The sequence below is a fragment of the Fusarium flagelliforme genome (assembly GCF_020744385.1).
Source record: "Fusarium flagelliforme strain FIESC 12 MPI-CAGE-AA-0113 chromosome Unknown B0J16scaffold_2, whole genome shotgun sequence".
Taxonomy (NCBI): domain Eukaryota; kingdom Fungi; phylum Ascomycota; class Sordariomycetes; order Hypocreales; family Nectriaceae; genus Fusarium; species Fusarium flagelliforme.
In genome coordinates, this window is record NW_025763504.1 from 691,978 (window position 1) to 718,537 (window position 26,560).

The 26,560-nt window shown below is 47.3% G+C and overlaps 13 protein-coding genes across 13 annotated transcripts; 10 read left to right on the forward strand and 3 right to left on the reverse strand.

Annotated features, from left to right (window-relative positions):
- Window position 1: 1 nt before the first annotated feature.
- Window positions 2–1,045, forward strand: B0J16DRAFT_332024 (uncharacterized protein). Its single transcript, XM_046126667.1, has 4 exons — window positions 2–203; window positions 276–288; window positions 336–472; window positions 526–1,045. The coding sequence occupies exons 1-4, from the start codon at window positions 168–170 to the stop codon at window positions 607–609; spliced, it is 270 nt and encodes an 89-aa protein (XP_045985856.1). The 5' UTR covers window positions 2–167; the 3' UTR covers window positions 610–1,045.
- B0J16DRAFT_332026 (uncharacterized protein) lies at window positions 1,046–2,899 on the forward strand. The gene has a single exon (XM_046126668.1). It carries the CDS (start codon window positions 1,251–1,253, stop codon window positions 2,541–2,543), a length of 1,293 nt encoding a protein of 430 aa, XP_045985857.1. The 5' UTR covers window positions 1,046–1,250; the 3' UTR covers window positions 2,544–2,899.
- Window positions 2,778–4,561, forward strand: B0J16DRAFT_51784 (2-nitropropane dioxygenase). The gene is made up of 2 exons (XM_046133977.1): window positions 2,778–3,451; window positions 3,497–4,561. Exons 1-2 carry the CDS (start codon window positions 3,011–3,013, stop codon window positions 4,106–4,108), a joined length of 1,053 nt encoding a protein of 350 aa, XP_045985858.1. The 5' UTR covers window positions 2,778–3,010; the 3' UTR covers window positions 4,109–4,561.
- On the forward strand, window positions 4,115–4,930 carry B0J16DRAFT_51742 (uncharacterized protein). Its single transcript, XM_046133976.1, has one exon. It carries the CDS (start codon window positions 4,253–4,255, stop codon window positions 4,844–4,846), a length of 594 nt encoding a protein of 197 aa, XP_045985859.1. The 5' UTR covers window positions 4,115–4,252; the 3' UTR covers window positions 4,847–4,930.
- On the forward strand, window positions 4,562–5,678 carry B0J16DRAFT_51785 (uncharacterized protein). The gene has a single exon (XM_046133978.1). The coding sequence runs from the start codon at window positions 5,015–5,017 to the stop codon at window positions 5,348–5,350; it is 336 nt and encodes a 111-aa protein (XP_045985860.1). The 5' UTR covers window positions 4,562–5,014; the 3' UTR covers window positions 5,351–5,678.
- Window positions 5,679–6,194: 516 nt separating this feature from the next.
- B0J16DRAFT_315655 (uncharacterized protein) lies at window positions 6,195–7,721 on the forward strand (the record flags this gene model as incomplete). The annotated part of the gene is made up of 1 exon (XM_046125261.1): window positions 6,195–7,721. The coding sequence occupies one exon, from the start codon at window positions 6,195–6,197 to the stop codon at window positions 7,719–7,721; it is 1,527 nt and encodes a 508-aa protein (XP_045985861.1).
- Window positions 7,673–8,437, reverse strand: B0J16DRAFT_51816 (uncharacterized protein). Its single transcript, XM_046133980.1, has 2 exons — window positions 8,084–8,437; window positions 7,673–8,040 (listed from the first exon to the last, which is right to left on the reverse strand). Exons 1-2 carry the CDS (start codon window positions 8,260–8,262, stop codon window positions 7,842–7,844), a joined length of 378 nt encoding a protein of 125 aa, XP_045985862.1. The 5' UTR covers window positions 8,263–8,437; the 3' UTR covers window positions 7,673–7,841.
- Window positions 8,438–9,599: 1,162 nt separating this feature from the next.
- B0J16DRAFT_332036 (uncharacterized protein) lies at window positions 9,600–10,389 on the forward strand. Its single transcript, XM_046126669.1, has 2 exons — window positions 9,600–9,766; window positions 9,813–10,389. Exons 1-2 carry the CDS (start codon window positions 9,729–9,731, stop codon window positions 10,012–10,014), a joined length of 240 nt encoding a protein of 79 aa, XP_045985863.1. The 5' UTR covers window positions 9,600–9,728; the 3' UTR covers window positions 10,015–10,389.
- Window positions 10,390–13,595, forward strand: B0J16DRAFT_332039 (uncharacterized protein). The gene is made up of 2 exons (XM_046126670.1): window positions 10,390–12,929; window positions 12,975–13,595. Exons 1-2 carry the CDS (start codon window positions 10,829–10,831, stop codon window positions 13,496–13,498), a joined length of 2,625 nt encoding a protein of 874 aa, XP_045985864.1. The 5' UTR covers window positions 10,390–10,828; the 3' UTR covers window positions 13,499–13,595.
- Window positions 13,596–13,767: 172 nt separating this feature from the next.
- Window positions 13,768–16,531, forward strand: B0J16DRAFT_332040 (uncharacterized protein). The gene is made up of 4 exons (XM_046126671.1): window positions 13,768–14,166; window positions 14,222–15,409; window positions 15,454–15,825; window positions 15,877–16,531. Exons 1-4 carry the CDS (start codon window positions 14,131–14,133, stop codon window positions 16,312–16,314), a joined length of 2,034 nt encoding a protein of 677 aa, XP_045985865.1. The 5' UTR covers window positions 13,768–14,130; the 3' UTR covers window positions 16,315–16,531.
- Window positions 16,532–17,131: 600 nt separating this feature from the next.
- Window positions 17,132–19,291, reverse strand: B0J16DRAFT_368254 (uncharacterized protein). The gene is made up of 2 exons (XM_046130201.1): window positions 19,183–19,291; window positions 17,132–19,123 (listed from the first exon to the last, which is right to left on the reverse strand). Exon 2 carries the CDS (start codon window positions 18,795–18,797, stop codon window positions 17,331–17,333), a length of 1,467 nt encoding a protein of 488 aa, XP_045985866.1. The 5' UTR covers window positions 18,798–19,123; window positions 19,183–19,291; the 3' UTR covers window positions 17,132–17,330.
- Window positions 19,292–20,252: 961 nt separating this feature from the next.
- On the forward strand, window positions 20,253–23,188 carry B0J16DRAFT_332044 (poly polymerase catalytic domain-containing protein). The gene is made up of 3 exons (XM_046126672.1): window positions 20,253–20,433; window positions 20,534–22,762; window positions 22,823–23,188. Exons 2-3 carry the CDS (start codon window positions 20,630–20,632, stop codon window positions 22,943–22,945), a joined length of 2,256 nt encoding a protein of 751 aa, XP_045985867.1. The 5' UTR covers window positions 20,253–20,433; window positions 20,534–20,629; the 3' UTR covers window positions 22,946–23,188.
- A 673-nt stretch (window positions 23,189–23,861) lies between these two features.
- B0J16DRAFT_379854 (uncharacterized protein) lies at window positions 23,862–26,214 on the reverse strand (the record flags this gene model as incomplete). Its single annotated transcript, XM_046131029.1, has 2 exons — window positions 23,862–25,593; window positions 25,643–26,214. The coding sequence occupies 2 exons, from the start codon at window positions 26,212–26,214 to the stop codon at window positions 23,862–23,864; spliced, it is 2,304 nt and encodes a 767-aa protein (XP_045985868.1).
- Between the last annotated feature and the right edge of the window lie 346 nt (window positions 26,215–26,560).

Sequence of the window (26,560 nt, forward strand, 5' to 3'; positions counted from 1 at the left end):
TGTGATATTTGAGTTGACAGTTTCACTATCTATAAAAGGATTCTAAATTGTCTCAAGAACTAGTTTCTGATAGTCAACTTCTACAGTCAACTGTCTGTTGTGTTGCTGTCGGCTTCTATTCACTACCATTCTGCTCCGTACCAAAAAGCTCCTCTTGCGACGCAATCATGCCTACTCAACTCGATGGCCTCTTAAAGTCCAAGGTAAGTGAAAATGCTCTTCAGATATCGCATCTGTCTTCTTTATACGGTTGAACATTGCTAACTTCTCCGCAGAACGTCGTCCTCTGTAAGTGCTCTTCGCCTTTAGGGTAACTCACATACTAACAGACTCAGTCTTTGGAGGCGTCGTCTCCATGGCAGCAGCATACACAATCTGGGGAAATGATCAGGGAATGTTTCCTCCTATGGCCGATCCTACTGGTGATCCTAAAACATGGACTAAAGAAGAGTGTCAACGGTGGTTGAACAAAGTGAGTTCATGTCCATGCTTGACAGGCTGGTGACGTATACTGAACTTCAACAGAGAAACCTACACCCAGACCCCAAGGCTACGAGAGAGGAGCTTATCGACAGAGTAATTGCAAACATGCGTATCCCGAGAAAGTAAAGAGTTGGTTAAGAATACCTGGAGTCTTTAAATGTTGGTTGTACTTTTGCGTTGCCTGATACCACAGCTGAGCTTATTCTCATACAATACCATTCATTGTCTGATGCGACAGAAGTTCCTATTGAATCACCTACTCAAACTCATGTGAGACGCCAAACTGAGATAAGACCCAAAACTCTAACATTCCTCTTGTTAAGGTATGTATTCGTACATGCTGCCAAAAATCGTCAATCAAGAATCATCGAATCATTCAATTCAAGCCCAGTGGATCTTTTTAGGGATACATTGCCGCCAGCCGTAAAACATGTACGTTTCATGTACCTCCACCCAACCAACCACCCAACAAGTCCAAGCTGTCAATCGTCTCACCCAGCTGCACGTGCCCAATAACCAACCACTGGGCTGTCTTACTCGCTGTTAGGTACTGTACTGTAGCACTCAACTCAACTTAATCTTCTCCATGTCATAGTCTTGTGAACTCACGATATTGCTTTTTTGGCCGCCCTTTTACTTTTGCGACCATGGCCAGAGAGTAATTCGAATTCCCACGTCACCAATCATTTGCTCTTCCTGCCCCCGAAATATTAACGTTTGCGACTTCGGCGCTTTCATGTTGCGACGTCATATCCACCATAAACACAATGGCATTCCTCGAGGACCCCCGACTGCGACAACGCTGGAATCAGATTGCGCACGATACCGAGACGATAACAGAGAATGCTGCAGCTGGCATTTGGACATTTCAGCATAGTTATATCAACCCTTGCTTCTCATCCATCGCAAACTCGTTTGAGCAGTGCACAGCTGTTTGTTTAGGCGATCCCGAAGAGCGTTTGCGACGACGAAGAGAACGAGAACTTTCGCACAGTAGGGCTGAATACAGTTTCGATTTCTATGATGATTGGTATGAGGAAGAGCAGAGTGGTCTCTTTGGCGCTTGGGGCAACGAGGATTGGGACCGATTGCTGGCTGGGACCGGTAGCTCACGAAAGCATAATGGAGGAGAGACGGAACAGCCACGCAGGAAACGTGGTATGAGTTATGGAACGAAAGATCGACGACGAAAACCAAGTATGGACGACGACCCGACTGTTATTCCCAAAACACAACCGATTGGATTCCTCAGTAAACTACCATGGAAGATGGGTGGTACTCTACGATACAAACCTAGTGCGGCAGATCTACAGGACCACCCACAGCGACATGGAATTGGGGAAAATGAACCATTACTGCAATCAGATGAAGATCTGGACCTCGATCTCAACCTACCAGTGACTAGAAAGCGCAGCGGGACGACTGGGTCGGGCGATACATCGGATTCATATCGATCACGAGGAGATTTGTTCCCAAGTGATGGCGAAGGCGAAGAAGACGCCGTTGCATTAGATGATGAAGTAACGTACGATATGGTCAGAAAAGATGATAGGAGCGGACGAAGCGGCAGGACAAGCAGTAAGGGAAAAAGACCAGCAGGTCTAGCATCAAGGACGGTTTCACGAACAACATTAGCATCATCCACATCGAACGACAATTTCCGAATGGAGCGTCGATCAACATCATACTCTATGACGCCTGATGCACAAGAAACACCAACACCAACTTTACACGATTTGGAACATGAAGAATATATGCTACAAAAAGAAGAAGACGAGGCCGTGGAGAGAAAGAAACAAGCTGCAGCACAACTTGCAGCAGAAAAGGGTCTTACAAGGGCTGAACCACGATCTTTCATTGAAAGAAAACCGCAAGTGGCAGAGGACGATGTTTATGAAGCGTCACCCTCCAAAGCCGCGTGTCAACATGTGGAAGAAGTCGAGGACAAAATACACGTATCAAAGCGAGGCGACCCACAACGTGCAAAGAGCCCTCAACCAGACGACACGGAATCGCCAGAAAAGACAGACTTTGTCCCAGCGCGTTTACCACACTTCTAACGACAATAACCGTCACCAACACTATAATACTAATGAGTGGCGAGATGACTTTATGTACATATGATACCAAAACCTGAGCCAAGTATGGGATTTGAGCCGAAGATGGAACAGGATAAGTTTTAGACGCAGCGTTTAATGAAACATGCACCATTTTCAAAAAGGGAATGCAGCGCATCGTAATAAAACTGTGCCGTACGGTTAGGCACATGGCCTTCGCGAATCTATAGCCTAATGCGGAAATGCCTCGGACTTGAATTGGGACTCCCCCGCAAACCGGCAGATCGGTTCCTGATCGGTTCGTGATGTTTAAAGAGCCGGATCCCCACACGATTTATATGGTAGAAGAAGAGCATTGAATATTATTATATACACTTGACTTTGGATTCGCATCAGCTGACCATAAGCGTATATCACCATAACATCAACTTCAACACGTTATACATAACACATAACACACTATCGCCATCATGACAGCACCAGGCCCCATAACAACACCACTTACGTCCCTTTTGGGAATCAAACATCCCATAGTCCTTGCAGGAATGGCCAGAGTATCAGGCGGTCGTCTTGCAGCTGCAGTCTCCAATGCAGGCGGTCTAGGCATCATCGGTGGCTTCCAATACACACCCAACCAACTCCGCGAGATCCTAGCTGAGATGAAGGAGAACTTTTCTCGCCCCGATCTTCCCTTTGGCGTTGACCTTGCGCTGCCTCAAATTGGTGGAAATGCACGCAAGACAAACCATGATTATACAGGTGGCAAGCTGGATGAATTGGTAGACATCATCATTGATAGCGGCGCCAAGCTGTTTGTCAGTGCTGTTGGAGTTCCACCGCCAGAGGTGATTAAGAGATTCCACGATAAGGGTATTCTGGTTATGAACATGGTTGGACATCCCAAGCACGCAGTAAGTTAGACACTCTGTTTGTTTGTTATTCGCTGACACAATCAGACAAAAGCTTTGGAGCTCGGAGTCGATATGGTCTGCGCGCAAGGCGGTGAGGGAGGCGGACATACAGGAGACGTCGCAAACTCGGTCCTCATCCCTGCTGTTGCCGACATTGCATCAAAGTACTTTCCTCCCCTTCTCAAGGGTCTGCCCGCGTTGGTCGTTGCAGCAGGAGGAATCTACTCAGGCCGCAGTCTCGCAAGTTCACTGATGCAAGGAGCCTCCGGTGTATGGGTCGGCACACGATTCGTTGCATCCGAGGAAGCATCATGCAGTGAAGAGCACAAGAAGGCGGTTGTATCATGCGGATACGAGGATACTCAACGTACTCTCGTTATTTCTGGACGACCATTGAGAATGAAGACCAACGAGTATATCCAGAAGTGGCATGATCAGCCTAACAAGATCAAGGAGTTGTGTGATAAGGGTATTGTGCCTATTGAGTATGACTTTGAGCAGGGGAATGATTTTGATCTGCCTCATCTGATGGGTCAGGTTGCAGGTGCTATTACCAAGGTACAGCCAGCTGGAGAGATTGTTGATGAGATGGTTAAGGAGGCTGTTGATATGTTGAAGTTGGGTGGAACGTATTTAACGGCTGTACCAAAACTTTGAGCTTTTATATAATAACTTTTGAGCGTTGTATGCCTTATTAGAGAAGCTGGTGTTGTTAGTATAAGAACGAAATAATCTTGTCGCGTTTTTGAACATACTCGTAGATTGTCTATTTTGCACCTGACCTCAGATTCCAGTATCACAATGCTAGAAAAATTAGCAGTTGCGAGTTTAAGAGATAAAGATTTTGCTATCTTATGGAAGTTTAGACCAACACTTTGGCTACACAAAGAGGCAGGTGCCCCCCCAAGTCTGATGTATTTGACGACCACAATGATCAAACAATCACCATCCAGCAACACAGCTACAGGAATTACACAAGGCGATACTCATCAGCAGTTATCTTGCATAGCTATCATGATGTCCGCATTACTTGCAACCCGCGAAGCACTTTTCCCACACATGAACGACTTTTACTTTAATCCCCTCGTGAAACGACGTGGTCACGGTCTTCCAAACCAATACTCTTTCAATGAGACCAATGCATGGATGGACAGAATCCTCCACGACTTAGGCGAAACCGGCCCTGAATACGAAAGAAATACTCTTCGACAAGCCTGCATCCGTTTACGATGTGTCAATTGCCGCCTTCCCTGCGAAGAAATCCAAGATGGAAGATTCGTGGAATCGCACCGCCCTTATATCTTCCCGTGCGGACACATCATCGGCAGCTCATGCTACGAAGAGATGATATTGGCCTACAAATATACGGAACTACAATCTCCAACATACCCATAGGATGGAAAACGCCCAGAAGATGTGAAAAAAGGCAGCTTGCCATGTTCTCAACGTGTCATATACAACTGTGGCCATCAGAGTTTACATTTCGAAATAGGGGAAAACCACCAGCCGCTTTCAGAGCCTTGGGTCAGTGGACTTACAACTTCAAAATGTCGGAAATGTAGCATGCAAGATCATCTTGACCAATGGACCACGCAGACCCGTGCTGCACTCGGAAACCCCAACCTTTGGGCAGTGTGCGGCAATTTCCTATTGAGAGCGAACCCAGACAAGGATGTAGATGAATCTCAACTGATCCAGGCACGCGGTCAAGCTTTGCGGATACGAGAGATGGAGCACTATCTTTTTCTCCGCGACCTTTGGGGCAACCCGCCATTAAACTCTGAGTGGAAGGGGCAACTCGCGCTGATTGTTACGTATTATACTTTTGGAGAGAGAGAGAGAGGGGAAGAAGAAGATGGTGATTCGACGGTAACAGGACTAGGCATGCATACCCTGTGATTTTTACATGAGGAAGTCGACTACTAAGTAGATAATAGAAGAGTTGTCTAGAATACAGTAGCCCAAAGGCCCGTCTAAGCTGGCATAAGTTGACCAAATTATTTCGTCTCACATGCTTCAGCGGCTGATCTTCTCATGCTCTGACCTTGAGTGACAATAAGAAGATGACACTGAAGCACATGTTAACTAAATGAATATCTTGTATCAATCTTGTTTTGTGTAGCTAACGTACAAAAAGAACTATTGATTAAGTGATCAAGAGACCAATACCAGTATAAAGTGTTTGTGTTTGTCTTACGATACCACAATCAAGTTTCCTGCTAGGATGTACTCTGTAAATGTATTTATATCCTAGACACTAGACTAACTTATCAGGGTCCAATAAGCCGCTACTGATTTGTCTTGAATCGTGTGCCAGTCAAACCACAGACCATCAGCCGGGGAAACAAAAAAGCAATTTCATGCATCCAAAGCTGAGCCAATAAAACAACAAACGTCATTATTGGGATCGACCAGGATTGACCATTAATTATCTTGGCGATAGGGTCAAAACAAGGCTGACGTGTTTGACGTGGCGTCTCAGAGTCGTGTAGTTATAGTCAGAGCTGCAGAGTCAGAATAAATAAGCCTCAAGGTCAACTCGGATATGTCGGAATCAGCGTCATACTGAAACTCATCTCTCATCTCTGTACTTATAAAACTGCTGTGGTAAGCTGGAGAAAAAGAGGAATTGTGGATCATTCCTCGCTATTTCCGAAACGATACTACTGTAAACGACTCATGCCCGGTTCTCTGACATTTGATCTTCTCTTTTTGATCATCATTAAAATTTCTTCATCTCATGATGGACGCCCATAAAACGACAGTCGCCGGCGTCGCGGACAGAGTTAAACACTTTCACGCCCGTCAAGAACCCTTCCGACTATATCATGGTTCAACTAACAGCACTCGACACTCAAATCGACGTGTCGATAACACTGTCGATACCAGCAAACTTAACAATGTTATCGAAGTGAACAAAGACTCAAAAACTGTCATTGTTGAACCAAATGTCTCTATGGAATCGCTGGTTGATGCGACGCTGCCTCATGATTTGGTTCCTCTTGTTGTTATGGAGTTTCCGGCTATTACCGTGGGTGGTGGCTTCTCGGGAACATCGGGAGAAAGCAGCTCTTTTCGATACGGCGCTTTTGATGCAACGGTCAATTGGATTGAGATTGTTCTTGCGGATGGAACTGTTACCAGAGCTTCAAAAGAGGATCAGCCGGATTTGTTTTGGGGTGCTGCGTCGGCTTTCGGAACTCTCGGAGTTGTTACTTTGTTAGAAGTTCAACTCAAGGATGCAAAGGAGTTTGTTGAACTCAAGTACAGACTTGCGAGGGGTCCTGCTGAGTCGGTCAAGATTATCAAGGAAGAGTCAAAGAGATGGGATACCGATTATGTGGATGGTATTGTTTACTCGAAGGATACGACTGTTGTGTGCTCTGGACGCCTCGTGGATGAGATTCCGATAAGTGCGGAAATAAGGCATTTGAATCGACGGAAAGATAAGTGGTTTTATCTACATGTCGAAAAAGTAAGAGATGGATTACGGATGGGTTCAGTAACATGCGTGGCCGATTACATCCCGTTAAAGGACTATCTTTTCCGCTACGACAGAGGAGGATTCTGGGTTGCGAAATACGCCTTTGACTATTTTATCACGCCCTTCAACCGCGTTACACGATATATCCTGGATCCCCTCCTTCGCGCAAATGTCATGTACTCAGCAGGCCACAAGAGCAATCTGTTCGACTACTACATGGTGCAAGACGTCGGAGTACCGTACAGCAGCGTACCCGAGTTTCAGAACTGGCTGGACAAGCAGTTCAAGATCTATCCTCTATGGATATGTCCTTTACGGGTGCGGCGTGATGAGCCCAATTCTGGACATGGTCTGCATGCTGAGTTTGCAAAGCCTGGTACGACGGATTTACTCAACTATGGTGTTTGGGGTCCCCTATCAGGAAATCGTCGCGATGCTATCAAGCATAATCGAGCATTGGAGCAAAAAGTGCAAGATTGTGGTGGAAAGAAGTGGCTTTATGCACATGCGTATTACACGGAGGATGAATTCTGGTCGCATTACAACAGAGAGTCTTATGACACGCTGAGAGCAAAGTATGGAGCATCATATCTACCAAGTGTTTACGACAAAGTCAAGGTGGATATTGAGGGTGATGAGAAACTCATGAAGTCAACTGCAAGGACAGGATGGCCTGTACGAGGATTAAGAGGAGTGTATAAGGCGTTGTTTGGTGGAGATTATCTGTTGCAAAAGAAGAACGATGAAACGGCTGAGCAGAAGCAGAATGAGACTGCGAGCGTCTGACGCGTTGGTTTTGTTAATACTATTAATGCAGAGCGAGAGATGATATAGATATTGATACTCTGGGCAATTGCCTACGTTATGACACCCAAACGTCCGTTTGTATCCTCGGTGAATCATTACTCACTCAGCTCTGAAACCACCCAGCCCACTTTTCCTTCCACTCAACTCCTTCAGCGGTTCAGGACTCTTGCCATCCTTGATCTCCTGGTAAGACGCAGCGATGCCATGTTGATGGGTTCTCTCGGGCGGGTTTCCCTTTCTGGGGAGCATGATCCAAACGCCTCCTGCTAGTACACCAGCTGCCGCGGCGATAGGCACCCTGGACAGTCAGTTTTGGTCTCGTAGAAGAGTGATATTCGTACCAATTTCTCTTGACGGCTTCTGGACCACCTGGTGCTTGGGGTGGAGGCTGTTGACCTCCTGGTCCGCCAAGGTCACCATCAGGATGGACATGAGTAGGGTTTGAGCTAGCGAGGCGAAGCTGAGAGCGCATGAGAGGCATGCGAACCACGGGTCGAAGGATTAATCTTGAGGGCGTCATGTTGTGTGGCTTTAATAAGTCAATGTGTTTATCTCTGTGTTTTGATGTAGTTGTTAGAAGAAGCTGAGCTTATGAGGTCGAAGATGTCAATGACTTTAAGCTGTTGACGAATGATGATGTGATGACGTGGGGATAGACTTCCCGTTCAGCCATTATTAGAACACGCGGGGAAGGAAGTCACTGACGATTATTGGATGTCATTGTTTTGAAATGTCCGTTTTGGGATGAAATTTCCCGAGGGGTTGTTATTGGAGGAAGGTCAGATCATGGTATTATGATGCTTCATGAGATGGTGATCTATTGCTACAAGATCAGACGTATGGGTGATATTGTCATCGTAAGTGTGCTAGTCATTGTGAGTGACACCGAATAGAGCATTGGAAAGGTCCATTCATTCGGTCGGCCTTGTAGCTCGGCGTGGGTGCCGGTAATTGTGGAACACCCGACCGGCAGACTCCATGATCTCGGAGTAATATAGGTGCAGACACGGAGGCAGGAACAAGATACAGAAGAACCGATGACATGTAGCCAAATGGATGGGAATTATCTCTGCCATCGGCTACAAACTCAGAGAGATCGTCACCCGGCCGTACCCATCATTGTAGGATCATATGGCCAACTAAATACAACCGACCAAATTCTTGTCTATCTAAACTCTACAGGCAGTAATCAGAAATGAAGGTATGAGATAATTGTGAGCAGTTAAAATAGGCTCCGGCCTGAGTATGTCGAGAACCGAACGATGAGCTGATTTCCCGGGGAATTTTGGGTGGGTTCGGTGGACGCCGGGTCCGATTGTCAGATCATTTCGGAGGCGTCAGATTTCGAGAAGTTCTTCGCTGTCAGTCGACTTTACGGACACAATCGGGAGAAAACGATAGTATCTACCAGTCTTGAGTAAATGAGCAGAATGATTTGGTTCTGGAATAGTTATTGAAGTTTTAATGTGCTGTTATGGATATCGCTCAATTGCCACTGAAAGTCCATATCTTATGATCTCAATTAAACCTGTATCCTAGTTAGAATTAACGTCCACGAGAACATAATTTCTAATGAACTATACCTATTATCTTCTTGATCTATGATTAAAATACCAATTTCCATGCATATCTCCAAGATCCAGAGTTGCGCTGAGACCCGACGCTCTGGTTCTGGTACAAACCGGCGTCGCCCGAAGTGGCAGTGCGCAGGGCTAGATCACTCCAACTCAGAATGGCACCACCAAAAACAGCACCACTGATCTACAGTCAGCTCAGAATATCGACAGTCAATTCCAAGGTGAATCGGAATTCGACGATATGAGCCTAAAGAAAGAATATATAACAATGAAGTTCTGCTCTCAAATCAATTCTCATCATCAACCAACAAACAAACAATCACAAGCATCAATCTGAGATCTTCTCAACAAACCCTTGCATCTTCAGCTTCAGCTTCAGCTACCAGCTCAACCAATCACATCACACAAAATGTCTCCTCTCATGATCAAACCCTCCGCCGGCCCCAAGTAAGTCTCCCCTCTTCTCTATCCAAAACCATCTAACAATATGCAGGGTCCTTCCAGTCCTCATCGCAGTCGGAAGCATCTCCGTTGTAGGAGGCTACGTCCGCTCCCAACTCACAAACCAATCACGCACATTCGACCGCTACTTCAGCCAATACAACACTACCAAGAGCGAGAATGTGAGGGCAAAGACGTTTAATGGTTCTGTGCCTGATAACAGAACTAGTCTGTTTAATGTTCTTGGCTGGTAAAGCTTGGTATAAGCTTAACATGGGAGTTACAGATTTGGCGTTCGTTGGCTTGGTTACTTCTGGATTTGGAATCGAGGCGTTTTGAATCTGCCTTGTTAGGGGGAATAAAGTTACATAATAATTGAAAGACTACCGAAAAAAACTTGATGGTTTACAGGGATGGTGAAGTCTCGATGCTGCTCCGTTTCTACACGGAGGAGGCCTCGAACTATTGAATTTAGTCGACTAGTGGAAATGAGCTTCTTTCATCGACTGAAGCTTGGATTTATTTTTTATCAGTATATCTCTGATGCTGACAATTTGGTATCCTTCAAATACATCCAGTAGAGTAGATCTATCATTACTCCGAATAATATGAGAGCAAAATAGTGAGAAACTCGACTGCCATTCAGCCAGTTCATACCAGCACATGACCCCTTACCGAATCGACCTAAAACACCCCTGACATTCTGCCTCAATAAGCTTAAATGGTCTAGACGTTTCCAAGAACTCAGCTCAGTCTTGGCATTCCTTCTTTTGGCTCAGCCCTACAGTACCATTCGCCTGTTGACCCAATTACAGTTCAATAGCAACGCCGCCTTTTTACAATTCCGGCGTTCAAGGGAGACGCCACGCCTGAGGTTTCCGTTGCAAACTGTTGAGGCTTCCAATGATGGCTGTACAATGACCGTTTGCCCGGCGAGCTAATGAAGTTATGGCACTCGGAGAGTTGAAGAGCCGGTGGAGGCGGTGCGGGTGAGGTTGTTTATATGCTGTTACCCTCGCACGAACATGCAGTTCGGATGCAGATCAAGCCTTCGATCTTCTCTGCAAGATGTATCAACCACCGTATCTGCAGGAGCAACAATACCAGCAGCAGCAACGTACATATGAGTATAAGCCCGTCACGGCCCCGGATGTTTACCCTGTCGAAACGGATGTAGGGCAACAAGACAAGAAAAAAGGAGAAAGACCCGACTATCGTCCTATTCCTCTGCGATGGCCGTTCATCAGCGCCCTCATTCTTTTTCTTCTAGCGTTGATGGGATTGATCCTCTATGCTGTTCGTACACTAGACGGATCTGATCCCAACACAAAGCTAGAGAACCGATCGTTCCAGATCACCAATGACAACCTGTTTTTCATGAAGAGACAAGATGTTGTCAGTGAAGCTGCTGCACCAGATCCAACGGCCGCTGTCGAAGCAGACCCCGGAACAGCCGCCGATTCCAGTCCTAAAGAAACTGGCTCTTCTGGCTCTGAACCCGCAGACGACACTTCAAATACCGACACTTCGAATACTGACACTTCGAACACCGACGATGGCAAGACCGGGATCCTTACGACCGCCCTCGTCGAGGAAGTCTTTACAACAATGGTCACTAAACCAGGTTCACTCGAAGTGACATCCGTTACCGAATTGATCACAGAGACAGGAGAAGTGACTCGCACAATAGTGGAAACCATCGCAGGAAGTACCTATGTCACTTCGTCTGCAATTCCTCTCGCCCCGGAAGACAGCCCAGATGAAACATCAGGAGCTGGTGCCCCGCAACCAACAGTAACGTACGTCGAATACACCGTAACAGCAGCGGCATCAGAAAAGACAATCATCACCGCCATGGAAAGCGGCGTGGTTCGCACAACCGTCAAGGAGACCACTCGTACTGGGCCGCCAGTAGTATATGCTTCTGTTGGAACAACAACACTCTACTCTGTTCTCACTATTGACTCCGATGGAAAGGTTGCGAAGCCTCCTGTCACAAAGTATCGAACGAGCCAAGTTGAAGCACAAGTCAAGACAATAGTTGATGCGCCACCGCCGGTAACGATGGTCCAGACACTACCTGATGGCCAGGTCATCACTTCAGTGTCTACACCAATTGGTTCAACACGGGTGACGACCATGCCTCCCACACAGGTTGTCATCACTGATGTTTCCACACCAACTGGAAATACGAAAATCATCGTCGAGGCCACGACACATACCCTGACGCAATCCGACTATTTCATCGGTAAATTTCTCCCGCCTATCGTCGCTGTTCTTCTCGCGATGGGTATTCGCGCCTTGAACCAATCAGCCCAACAATATCAACCGTTCGCTGCCCTTACCAGAGAAGGCGGTGCTTTGGGACGAGAGGCTTTGCTTCTGAGCTTTGATGGTTGGATGAGTATCTACCTCCCATTCAAGCTTCTCTTTAATGGACAGTCTCTTCCTTTCCTCACAGCCCTTGTATTTTGGTTGTCAGGCCTCGTGACGCCCCTATCCGCTGAAGCCATTGGTTTGAAGATATATGGTCGCTGCAGCAAGGGAGCTATTGATGGCTGTGCTCTTGAGCTTGGCGTCTCCAACCAGGCAGCTTATGCCCTTATCGGATTATTAGGTGTTCTCGTTGTCCTCCTGATCTTCACACTTAGTGTTATCAGTCGTCACTGGCGCACTGGAGTATATGCAAACCCGTGGTGTGCGGTCAACACTGCTGCTCTTGTTGCTCGGAACCCAGAAATTCGATCCATGGGGTCCAGCGACTGGAAAGATCTCAAGACTGCTGTAACCGAAAAGAGATTCGCCATGGGTTGGTTCCGCAATCAGGAAGGACGAGATGAATATGGTGTTGTCGTCGTTGGGGATCTTGGTCGTGACACCACAGCTCCCTATGCCAATACACCATATACTGAAGGTATGGCTTATCGGCCACAGACACGTCGCCGAGCTCCTCAGACCTTTATGGCCTTGAGTTTCTGGTACCGATTCACGTTTCTTGTGTTTTTGATCTGTCTGCTTGGGTTTATTGGGTACTACCACTTTGTCGATACCTTTGGAAGTGTGCCCAAGAACATGAAGAAGCTTATGGAGAGTCAAGAATTTGGTGTACGATTTGTGTGCTCCGCACTTGGTGTCATTGTCGTCTTTTGTTGGGATTTTCTGTTTAGCAGTGAGTTTTCTCTCTCTTGACTATTACCATTTACTAACTCCTTAGGTGTTGCTGTTATCACGCCATACCGCCGCATGGCTGAAGACCCTCAAGTGCCCACACGATCAGTGTTGATGACACCAGCGACCAATCCAGTCTCGGGACTGTTTGTTGCTCTGCGTATTCGAGATCCTCTCCTCTTTTTCACGGCCTTCACAACTCTCCTGGCTGAATTTCTTCCGATCTTGCTGGCCAATGTTCCATACAACCGGACCCAAACAAGTGATGCTCACGAGATATGCTCCCGTTTGAGTATTGGTATCTTGCTTGTCATGGTCTTTGCCATGCTGGCGAGTTTGTTGGTGAAATGGCCTGACTTGCCTGTTGATCCTCGTAGTCTTGCTGGAGCACTGTGGTATGTCTCTGATGCACCTTGGGTACGGGGTCTTGAAGGTGTCGCAGCGATGAGCTCAAATAAACGCAGGGATGCGGTTCAAGGTCTTGGAGGACGATGGACATATGGACCTATCCATACGCCGATGGGAGAGAGAATGTGTATTGAGCATGGAACGACAGGATTCAGGGGTTAGCGTAGCGTATTGATGGAGTGACGATCAAGTAAAATAATAGTAGTGTATTAGTAGCATCTTGTCTTATCATGATAGTTTGACAGCTGCAAGGATGTTGATATCGGGGAGTTGCTTCATGCTGTTCAACTGAGAAAACCGGGACTTATGCGCGTATCGGCCAGTGATGCTCTTAATTGGCCCAGATAAGCCCCGAGTTGTGGAGACCCCCGCACGCCATAGCAGGCCTTGGTGAGGTGACGGGGAGTAGCAAGAAGCTTCATTGGATACTTCCTTGTTTAAGTCTTTCAAGCGACCCTATTTTACCCAGAATGGCGTGCTCGGGGCGTTTCCTGTTCGCTATCATGGAGACGGGACGGGACGGGAAGGAAGGACAGAAAGTCCGCCTTGGTACCTGCTATGAGCTGAGGCAACATTCGCGATGTACTGGTGGATAGATTGAGAAAGCATTTGCCTCTTTCATCATCTCCAACTGCTTTACTTGGAATCACCAAAATGGTGAGACTTGATATTGTTTGGTATTTATAATCGACAGTGGCATCGTATCGCAATAATCGGTACTTTGATACACTACAATCTATACTCTGAATGCCGACCGTTACAAATCGTCTACTCTTCGACAGTCAAACCTTGAAATGAAAGCCGCATGTGTTCAGTGTCGAGTTCGCAAGGTATTTACAGCAAATCAAATCCTCCCCGGTACTCGGCCGGTGCTGACTCCCGGAGGTCCGATGTGACGGCACAGTACCACGATGTCGCACTTGTGAACGACTCAACTTTCAGTGCTCTTTCGAACAAGATGGTACGAGTGGACAGTATGCGCCTCGTCTTCCACCAAAATGTCGCGGCACGAAAGCTTGCCAAGAATGTCGGACTATGAAAGTTCGATGTTCTGGTGATACACCAAGATGTACAAATTGTCAGCGGAGGAAGAAGCCTTGCACATACTTGGCAAGAGCTGGTTCAACAACTACCGAAGTATCCTCCGAATCAATCTCTGAGTCAACTTCCCAAGCAACTGCTTCACCCGAGATCCAACGCTCTAGCATTGCATCTAACTCGACACCAAACACCACGGATCAAGTTGACGACGCCTCGCTTTCAGATGGGCTAGTTGCTTCATTAATCAGTCAATATTTTGATCGATTGTATCCCCTCCCATCGTTCAGCTTCCTTCATCAGGCGACAGTTATCCAACGATGCCGCGATAAAACCATCGACCGAGCACTTCAGCTGGCTTTATGCGCCGTTACAGCGATTTACTTTGACAAACACCAGGACGAACGCGCCAATTGGGCACAGGAAGCCGAGGGTCTTATCCTCGAACGGCTTGAAGAACCCTCCATCTTCAAGATTCAGGCGTCGTTACTTGTTATACGCTATCGAGCTGCAGTTGGACAGTTTCCAAGAGCTTTCATCATGGCTGGACTAGCAGCTAGATGGGCTGTAGCTTTGCGTCTCAATTACGAACACTCCAAGCTGACTCCTGTCGCGCAGGAGGTGCGAAGACGGACGTTCTGGTCTTTGTACCTGCTGGAAGATAGCTTTTGTGTGGGCTTGAAGGAATTTGAGCTATTTGATCCTGAGACCATCTATCTGCAATTGCCCTGTGAAGATGTTGACTTCCTCCAAGAGCGATACGTCAGCACAGGGTATCTGCAACCTGGAAAGGGGCTTGAGCCAGAAGTACTGGGCTCTCGAGCTGCATTTGGGCGACTGGCTTTTATTCGAAGGGCTATTATTCGGCTCAATAGAAGGATATCAATGAAGGAAGTCAGCCTCTCGGATCTCTTCTCGTCGCTGGAAAGGTTCCAAAACGATCTTCTTCGCCTACAAACAAAGCTTGCGCCACAAGATCAGTATCCAGCTTCGCATCCACAAGGGCTTCGTCCATCACCTCAAAATGTCATTATGGTAAGTCATCCTGAAGAAGTCCCAAACAAGACTAACACTTCTAGCATATGAGTTGGCAACAATGTCACTGCGACCTCTATCGTATCTTTCTTACAGAATTCCCGGAATCAACTCCACATGCAGCAATCGAGGGCATATCTGCGTCCGAAAGGTCACTGATGAAGGAAAAGTGCCTGTCTCATGCAGACCAAATCATCCAAATCTTGTCCAACTTTTTCCATCACAACGATGACATGCATGTACTCGAGTTTGATGCAGCTATCTGTGCCTACCATTCCGCCAGGCTGGTGTTGTTTGGGACATATACTGGAAAAGACAATAAAGGACCGTCAATGCAGAAGGCTATTAGCAAAGCACAGTTGTGTTTGGATGTTATAACACGCTACTTTCGCTTCTCTGAGCAGCTAAAGTCCATGGTGAGTTCTCTGCTTCAGTCGTCTTTGGGGGAGAAACTGATCAAAACATAGCGGCAAGAACTCGAGCGAGTTATACAGCAACACAAATTATGGCTCGAAACTTCAGGCTCTAGTGCTATCACAGCAACAAAGACTGACAAGACCTCACCAACGCTCTCCAAAGACGCATACATCCGGCAGCGCCTTGCTATACATAGTCTCCTCGGTCAATCCGAGTTTGTTGACGATAGCCGTGATGCAGCTCCCGAACCTCCGCCTGAGCCAGCATTGAGCTGGACTGGGTCTCCAGAAGATGACCAGTCGGTGCCTGAACCGCAAGTCGATGGTGACGGAAGAGACCCGTATCTCAACGGACCTATCACGGATCCCAACTTTCTTCTTGGCATTCCATATGGTTTTGAGATGGATGTGAATACATGGGCGTGTAATGGTGCTGCAACGCAGGATGCTGGATGTTCGATGGAAGTTAATGAACAATACATGTACTGAGAGGAATGTATACGACACCAACGGCTTTGTAGATGAGTCGGATCTTAATGGCTTGATGAAGTAATCGGGGTCTTGACCCTTTTGCATACGGAGCAAACATATATAGATACAACATACAAAGATATCTATGCAGGAAGCAGAGAATATAGAGGGCAGTTTGAACTTGGGATTTAAACCCTGAACTGAGTGTTAAGTACGCAGTTGTAAGCTATTAGACCAGATTTTAGTGGTGTATCTTTCGTATCCCAAAGTGACGGAAATTCTGAAGTCAAATCAGAGCTCAAAGTGCAGAAAGCGAACAGTATTGAAGCCGGTCGAAATTGGCGTAGAGACACCAAGTGATTCCATCTCTTATGCTGATAGAGTCAAGATCAACTGATACTACGATATGTCGTCAATGTGTCAGAAGATTGACTGTCGAGAGCATAAGAGACGAAATAATTTGGTCATCTTATGCTAGCTTAGACCATCACTTAGGCTACCTTAGACAATTCTTGTGGTGTGTTTTAATGAACGTGACATTGTATTGCACTCCTCATAACTCTTAGGATTCTAACAAAGACCAGATAGTATCTTGAGTATGCCATCGGATGGTAGAAAGGATATCCCTGAGAAAAGTAATGAATGGCCATGCTGGCATACTGACCAATATTCCATCGCTTGTTACCGAGAAACCACTGGGATCCATGACCTCCTGATGAACCGCTTCAAACTCCATGATGCGACTAGAGCCCAATTCCCTTATACCGAAGATCGTCTTCGTAATTCCATAAAAGACAAAGTCACCCGCAAGTTTAGAAGAATTGGCCGCCGGGAGCATAAGAGACGGAATAGTTTAGTCGATTTATGCTAATTTAGACTGACACTTAGGCTACTTCGTTTTGATGGCCCAATCCTTAGACAACCCTTAGATAACCCCTAGACAATCCTTAGATAATCATTATACAGTCCCTAGACAATCTGCTCTATTCATCGCCGTCGGAATCAGATTCTGTATGATATCGTTAGTAGATGCGTTATAGGTCAAACGCATATTGGTCCCAAATACCGTCACTCTCTTCACCATCGTCACTAGCACTCTCATTGTGTGGCCACTGCACAGCCACTTTAGGCATCATTTCGTGTTCTACAAAGTGCTTCCAATCGGTCCCCGTATATTGGCAGAAATTGGAGTCGTCCTCAAAGGAGACAAAGACGCGGGATGCCCGCGATATCCACTGTTGTTGAGGCAAGCTGACTTTGATGTGACGCAAGTCGAGGCCGGGGATTTCCTTCAGCTTTCCTAGGAATTTATTCCAGAAATTGACCTTTGGTAGGGCTCCTGTATGACCGACTGGTAGGTGTCTGCGAAGAGTGACCTTATGCAACTCTAGTCGTTTGAGGGAGGGCGCGAATTTCTGGGCAACGGCGATTAAATGCTGGGGCTCCACGTTCATCATGCCGAAATTGAGCTCTTCAATGTAAGGGTATTCTGGGGAAGGGCCCATAGGGGAAGGGCTCGTTGGAGAAGAATCCTCTCCAAGCCATTTGAGAAGCATGCCCGGTCCAGTGACGCTGCTGTGCGTCTCGTTGATACGAAGGTGTCTGATGTTTTTCAATTTGAGGAGAAATTCGCGCAGCTTCATATCCGCGCTCGGTGAGTGACCGGCAGCATCATCACTGGAGAAGTCGCTGCCGCCGAGCAAATCGATGTCAATGTGTAGCTTCTCAAGGTTTTCGAGAACCGGGGTGACGGAAGGCAACATATAAGAAGGAATGTTGAAGGCACAGTCTCGCAAGTGGTTCTTGGATCTCGACATATGCTCGATACCCTTTGGTCTCGCGTTGGCTTGCCCTAGAGCGCAGAGCACAGAAGCAAAAACGGTGCTACCATATGCTGTCGCGGTATCGGGACCCCAAGCTAGACCACTGCTTTGACCAGGCCGATGCCCGGTTTCTCTGAACGCTGTAGTTGATCCGTAACTCGTCCATTGTTTGTTGTAGCCGTCGCGAGAACGCCTGTTAGAGTTGAAATCACGAATGACGATATCTTCGAGATTACTGAGGGTTTTAAACGCTTCTGCGAGGAAAAACACATGATAGCCTGTGGCCAGCATCGAGAATTGGCTGTCGTATAGCTCCATCTGCTTGACGGTTCGGGCATTATGGCCGTTGACTTGAAGAGCGTGAGCGAAGCGATCAGTTCCGAAATGGACCTTGCGTAGATGGCCACCGAGGCGACTCTTTGAGATGTCAATCAAGGCCTGTAGACTCATTTCTGAGATCATAAACTGCTTTCGGGTGAAGAACTCATTGGTAAAGGTGGTGTATAAAGACTGCTCGATTGAACGGCATGTTAGGCGGACATTCCCGAGTTCGGGGGTTGTGAGGAAACAAGTTATCCGTAGGAGAACTTCAAGAGGGACTTTCTCAAAAGGAGATGTCAATACCGGAGTATCAGCCATAGGGGTGTCAGCCATAGGGCTGTCTGAATCAATCGTCATGATGATGATCTGGTCGATACGGCGCAAGGTGACTTGGGTCGGTGTTGAATTTGGGCTTGTACCTTCCTTAGAGCCTGGATCGACGAAGGGGAGACGATGCCTTTTATGTGAGGTAGATTGAGATTGGATATAAGTGGATGGGTTGTCTAAAGCTTAGGTCGCCGAAATAAAAAAGACTAAATTCCGGTCTAAGCTGGCATAAGAGATCAAAGTTACTTCGTCTCTTATGCTCTCAGTGGCCAGTTTATAACGACTGGATGCTGTTATTCACGGTTGAGTTTGACAGCAGGCAGCAAACAGGCAGGCGCGCTCCACTCAGAGATGGTCTATGAAAGCATCAGCCACCCGATTTCAAGCAATACCCTGTAGCACATGTGTAACTTACCGTTGGTTGTGGAAGTGATCTATTCGATTATTTCATATTCCAATTCTGCGCGTCTGAATTGATGCACTGAGAGAATAAATAATAAAGTGGTGCTGAAATGAGGTGAAAGTGACAGTTGAGTGAGAATAGTAGGAACAATGATGAAGTACGGCTACTTGAGGGGATAAGAAAGGCAGGTACGACAGCACTGTGATCCACTGAAACCATCCTATCATCACTGATCAGACTCTCAGCTTAAATCTTATCGGGATTAGTCCGGATATAATAACACTGCGCTGAGCTTCTGAGTAGGTTTCTGTGATGCGACAGCTACTCTGGTAGTAATTTGGCTTTGTGATCTAGATATAGAAGGGAGGCTCTTTGAATTCTTATTTACATACTCATCAAGATGATTACAATAACTCTGTGAGCAAGGGAGGTAGAATTACTTCATCACTCTCCGCCAATTTGGACCATCATACACGGGGTTTCGTCGACTCCAAGCTTTAATCTCGATGGAAACTTTCTGCCATCTCTTCAATATCTGTTTTAGGATGTTCAAGCCATCTCCCACCTGAGTTTCGAGGTCTCATCCATCATTTCCAGGCAGAAATCCCCATCTTGATGGATTTATATGGGTCACCTGATATCGCGATGGGGTCGTGCCTAGATCCGGGGTCTTTTAGCTCGCTGGTGCCTAGCAGCGCGTCATGGGTAGCTCCAGGAGCTTGGGGAGATGGATTCAAGGTGACAGAATAAGCTGACAGTTGGGTCAAGCACAATATCCTCAGAAAGACGTGGTTTTGCTAAGAGATACCGTCAGAAAGAACACTCAATGCTAATTAGAAAGCACCAATTGATAACCTGTCTTTCTCTCAGATTCTAATCTCACGATATGACCATTGTTCAGTGGATTAAGGAATTACATCTCATTGATCGTTCAACATCACCTTTTTGTCAACCTCCGTAGGGCCGTATAGAAGTCAAGGAAAGTGGGGAGTTTCAGCCTAGAAGCCCGTGTTACCTTCCCATTCAGCTGAACGTCACTTCATGAGCTTGATGACTTTAAAATGGGAAAGAGCCGACCTCATTTTCGGAACTCCCAATTTTTTCTTTCCTCACTATCTTTCTCTTCACCTCTCATCCACTCCATTTCGGTTCATTCCCCCATCTTAAACCGCATCTGGTGCATTAGACCAACGCAAGGATCACCCTAAGATTCGGCGATTGCTCGATTCGGTCAGCTGTTGTTGACAAGCCACAAACCGTTGGGTATGACACCGCGTCGTCTTTCAGCCCCTGATTCTTTGCTTTTATTTCTTCACTACAAAGAATTGGGGTTCTCAGTACGCGATTGCTAACATTGTATAAGTTGAGCTCATTCCCATTTTACGACTCACACTTAACCGCTTTCTCGTCTTACTCAATCTTACACACCACGTCAAGCTCTCACACTAAATTCCCCAAAATGCCTCCCAGAAGAACGGGAAGAAGTGCAGCCGCGAGTGCTCCTCCAGTCGATCCGCCTCTCGATGGCTGTGCCATTGCAGTAAGCGGCAAGTTCGAGGAGATTGGTCACAGTCATTCCTCTCTGGAAGCTCTCATTCGCAAGCACGGTGGATCTTTCACCAGAAGTGTCACCAAAGCTACTACGCATGTTGTTTCTACCGATGATGATTTTAATCAGCAAAGCAACAAAGTCACCACTGCACAAGCCAAGGGTCTTCCCATTTTGAACCCCTCGTGGCTGATTGACACCGACTCCAAGGGAACCAAGCAGAACCCTGATGACTATAGCTGGTCGTCTTCCACCAACGGCACTGCTAAGACCACCAATGGCACCTCCAGCAAGAGATCCCCTCCCGCTGCTGACGATGAGGATGAAGACAGCCAACCTCGAGCCAAGCGCGCCAGAAGCACAAGCGTTGCTCCCGCCACCAAATCGAAGCCCAGGGCCACTAAGAAGGGTGCCAAGGCTCAGGCAGATGTTGAAGAAGAGTCCGAAGAGGAAGATGCGAAGCCAAAGAGCAAGGCCAAGGCTAAAGCTAAGGCTCCCACTAAGAAGGCAACCAAGGGCAAGGCCGCAGTCAAGGCTGAACCCGAGTCTGAGTCTGAAGTTGAGGAGAATCTGAAGGAAGAAAAGCAGGTCGCTGAAGGCCAGTTCATCAAGAAGAAGGATGCTGCCATTCCCCTTGACGAATATTGCACCCTCCCCACCTACCAGGTTTACGTCGATCCTGGCTCTGGTCTCATCTACGACGCGTCGCTGAATCAGACCAACGCTGGTAATAACAACAATAAGTTTTACCGTATTCAGGTGTTGAAGGATCCCAAGTCAGCAACTTTCAAGACGTGGACCCGATGGGGCCGTGTTGGCGAGATGGGGCAAAAGGCTGTTCTCGGAAATGGAAGCCTTGATGATGCCGTCAAGGTCTTCCAGAAGAAGTTCAAGGACAAGTCAGGTCTCTCATGGGATAACCGCGGCGACAATCCCAAGCCTGGTAAATATGCTTTCGTTGAGCGTAGCTACGACGACTCGGACGATGAATCTGACGATGACACGAAGGCTGTCAAGAAGGAGAATGGCGACGAGGATGATGTGCCAGAACCGGAATGCAAACTCGAGAAGCCTGTCAAGGAGCTGATGGAACTTATTTTCAACCAGCAGTACTTCCAGCAAGCAATGTCCTCGCTTAACTACGATGCCAACAAGTTACCTCTCGGTAAATTAAGTAAAGCAACCATTACCAGAGGTTTCCAGCAACTCAAGGATCTTGCCGCTCTATTCGACGACCCCAGTCTTGCCCAAACCAAGTATGGCCAGAGCCTGGGTGCTATTACTCAGGAACTTTCCAACATGTTCTACTCGCTCATTCCTCATGCGTTCGGTCGCCAACGACCACCTGTCATCAGCACCGAAGGAATGCTCAAGAAAGAAATAGAACTTCTTGAGAGCTTGTCGGACATGAAGGAAGCAGTGGAGATCATGAAGAGTGACCGCAAGACAAGGGACACTGTCCATCCTCTTGATCGACAATTCGCCGGCCTCGGCATGGAGGAGATGACTCCCCTTGAGCATGACAGCAACGAGTTCTCTTATCTCCAGAACTATCTCCATGGTTCCAAGGGCGCAACTCATCATGTTAACTACACGGTGAAGGACATCTTCCGTATCGAGCGCCAGGGTGAATGCAAACGATTTGATGAGTCTGAATTCTCCAAGATCTCCTCTGATCGTCGTCTCCTTTGGCACGGTTCTCGAACGACCAATTACGGTGGTATCCTTAGTCAGGGTCTCCGAATTGCGCCTCCTGAGGCCCCTGTGTCCGGATACATGTTTGGCAAGGGAATTTATCTTGCCGATATGTCTTCCAAGTCCGCCAATTACTGCTGCTCCTACAATTCTGGTGGCGAGGCATTGCTTCTCCTTTGTGAAGCTGAGCTTGGAGACCCTATTCAGAAGCTCAATGATTCTAGCTATGAAGCTGGTGAAACTGCGAAGAAACAAGGCATGCACAGTACTTGGGGTCAGGGTCAAACGGGTCCCAGCAAGTGGATTGACGCAGGAGCTGCTCACGAGAGTCTCAGGGGTATCAAGATGGTAAGTTTCTGCTTTTCGGTCTTTGCCTATTATTTGAAGCATTTGCTAACAATTATTTAGCCCGACCCTGAAATCAGGCCCGGCAATACCAACATTCCTGGAGCCTGGCTCCAATACAACGAGTACATTTGTTACGATGTTGCCCAAGTCAAGCTGCGTTACTTGCTTCGCGTCAAGATGTAGGACAATATATGGGGCGTCTGAACAGCTAAAGCATTTTCAACGGCGATCGTTGTTTTGGGTGATAAACCGGACTGTTATGAACCTCCTGTCTTCGGCTTACCATTTGGTAGCTGACAAGATGTATCTACCGGTCCTCTGCAAGAGATTCATGGCATGGCGTTTACGGAGGTGAAAAGGGTCTGGGTACGAAATCAGGCCAGCCTTGAGTAGTAGAATAATTAGTCAGGCGTTCATTAGGCAGATAGTTTGATTGATTTTATTATTGGAATTTTCATTCCTCGCTTTATTCTGAAACTCATTTTATAAGAATATGTACAATATTTAAAACAGTTTGTCATGAGATCGTTTAGGGTGTCTATACGAGTCTTGTACAAGGTCCACTTCGTCAATAGACGCACTGACCCGTAAGATCGATATTGATGGTGATATTGTTCACCTGGTAAATCCGGGTTGACTCTATGTCACGTTCCAGTGGTAGATGAAACCACTCGAGAACTCCCTGGAACAGGACACGGCAAGGTTGAGCTCTAGCATCTGTCCAATGGTGTTGCAATCAATCTGAAGCCCACGAATGTTTGACTGTATTCGACCCTTGAGTCTCAATCGTCAACTTCATGGCTCCGATGAATGGTTGAGTGTTGAAAATCTCGTCGGTCGAGATTGTTTTGAAGCGTCCGAACCTAGAGCTGCTGGGATGGCAAGTCCCTTAGGCCTTTTGGCTGGGCTTCACCAGCTGCCTCGCCCTTGAAGAATCTTTCATCAGGCTTTTGTCGGACGGCCGGATCAGAGGTTGGGCGTCGCGTCTTGGAGACACAAACTGCGAAACCACTCTTGTATCGTTGAGATGGCTCTGAAGAACTCGGGAACATCACAAGGCAAGTGGTACTCCTAGTCTTCTAGCCGGATCCTGTTTCAATCATGCTCCAACACCCCCATGAAGAGCATCGATGCTTAACCAATCATTGTTGGGCATCCACAAGTTCTGATCAAGTCCCATTCCATACTCCAATCCAGTGTCTGTACCCAACCCATCCGTACCTCCGTCATAGGCATTGTTGATTTCCGAAATACCAAAGTCGTGTCGTGGAACTATCTCTGGGACGCTCACGGCAGGCTTTACTGGAGCTTGAATTTCGGTAGTAGGGTGAGGTAAGTCCGGAGAAACTTGACTTTCAGGAACCCAGGGATCAGCGACGAGTGAGGGTGGGAATGTTGAATCAGTCATGGCAGACATTGAAACGGGTGTCATGGAGACAAATTGGCTAGGATCGTTGATGCTTGGATCATCCACAAGACCAGATTGGCGTAAAGTTTGAGAATACCCATTATTGAGGGGAAGTTGGCCATGAGGATCTGGAGTGGCTGATGGCACGCGAATGGCAATACCATGAGTAATCAGCTTTTCCAAATCCGCCTGAATGCCTTCTGCTGTCTTTCCCGCACAACAAGACTTGATAGTCAACAAGCAGATCTTGGCCCTTTCCATGACGGCATCCAAGGTGAGGTCATATTTCAGGGCATTGGTATGATATGCGTAGGTTAACACGCGAGCGCATTGGTAGGCGCAAATAGCCATGTCCAAGTCAGTCACTGGCTTTGCGTTGAGCTTGTGCATGGAAGAGAAGATATTGGCCATTGACATGGCATGTTCGACGCATTGTCGTTGACAGTGATCCACAAAAGCATCATCGAGAGATGCCAGAATGACACGAGGAAGAGCTTCTCGAAGGCCTCCTAGAGCAAGACGGTATAGATCGATCTGACATTGATGCCACCAAACATGTATCATGATGAATATGCAGATTCGTGGAGAATACGCCCGAAGTCTCAAAGAGCTTTCTGAGAACTGGAAAGAAGCAGGTAGGTGTGTCGCAAAATCGCTGAGATCTTTCTGTAGCCCCCAGATACCAGCTTGAAGTTCATCGGGCTTGGTGTTGCGAGTGAGCATAACTCGTCTCGAAAATTCCATAATTCGACGTCGCATGTGCTGTATTCGGATATGAAGAGCCAAACTCCCAATGTCTTCAGCTTGTGGGTTGCGAGGCTTGTCGGGTTCGTGAATAAGTCTTTCGGTCGGTTGTGGAAGGTCAAATTCAAAGTTGCGCTCGTTGCACGGTAATCCTACATGGATTTTATCAGCACTCCAAAGCGAGTAGTCACGATATCCGCCTGAGACACCCGAATCGATACAATAGAGGGCCCACATGAGTCGACGGCGAGACTCTTGAGCAAGGAAACAAAGATTTGGAGCTTCGTGATTCAAACGTAAAGCTGCAGCATATCGAGATGCTATACTCAACAGCATAAAAGCGCTTGGAGATTTCTTTGATAGGATACGGTGCTTGATAATCAGGACAAGCGCCTGCACTTTGATGGTTGAAGGCCGAGTGTAATCGGCAAAAATGAGACCCTCAGCATCGTCGATACACCTTTCACCATAATCCTTCATCCCTGGTCCCATATCTGTAAGGTACGATGTTATGCCAATCAGGGCCAGCAGAAGAGCCTTCTCCACCTTACCCGAGTTGTATCGTCCTTCAAGGGAGGCTCGATGTAGAAACGAGAACATGGGAATATGATGGACATGATTGAAGAACTTGATAAAAGTTCGACCTATTAAAGCATCGAAAGACTCATCTGGAAAGGGACTACAACTGTTTGTTAGCCTAGAGAGCATCACCTACAATGTCAACTTACATTTCTGGTGCAAAGCCTTGGGGTGTTGCAGTGCTAGCTGGGTCGGTCAATCCAGGGTCACTGTCGTTGTGACCGTCGTCTCGGTCACCTTCATTGCTTTGTGGACTTGGGCCTTCTCTCAGAGATATGCGCGCTCTTTTGCTCGGTCTATAAACACACTCAATGCCCTGAGAACGGCACCGATCGCATGACGGCATGTGGCCGGAACATCGGGCTTTTCGACTGTGGCAGCTAATACAAGCTTGTCGGACTCGTCGTCGAGGAAGGGCACCAGATAGAGCACCAGTGTCGCCATCATCGTAGGAACACGGAAACCCTAGTCGTTCGCAGTTGGAACAGATCTCACGAGCACCATTGCATCGTACTTTGCGAGCGCGACAGGTTGTACAGGTCAAAGACGACTTCTTTGGTTTGCGATCGGGAGAGTTGGCATGAGAGGCGGGTTGCGAAGGATTGGCTGGTTGCTGAGACACTGCTGGAGTAGAGGAGGTGGTGGCTGAGACGGGGAGAGGAGAGTCGAGGCTGGGAATGAGGTTATTCGGATGGTCGCCTGCGGCAGAAGCGAGATCCATGGCGACGTTGGTTTAACTTGGCGCATGGAGGGACCCAACGATTGGGACGGTTAATATCAGCTTAGCAGCGAAGTTCAGAGCAATCCACCGCGACCAACGTCGAGTTCGACGAAGGCCAGAGGGTGGGGAAACGATTTGTATAGACTTTTTGGACTGTTTTTATTAGGAGAATTTGTAGTGACGATGGTGGTGATGTTTAGTGAGTGGAATGGTGGGAGTCAGAAGGCGGGCAGGTAGTGGAGGCGATAAGGAAGGTTGTCTTGTTTCCTTCCATGGGGCAGGCACTGGGGGTGCTAAATTGTGGGAAAATCGGGACCGGAAGGGGCAACAGAGGTGTATGTTTTCT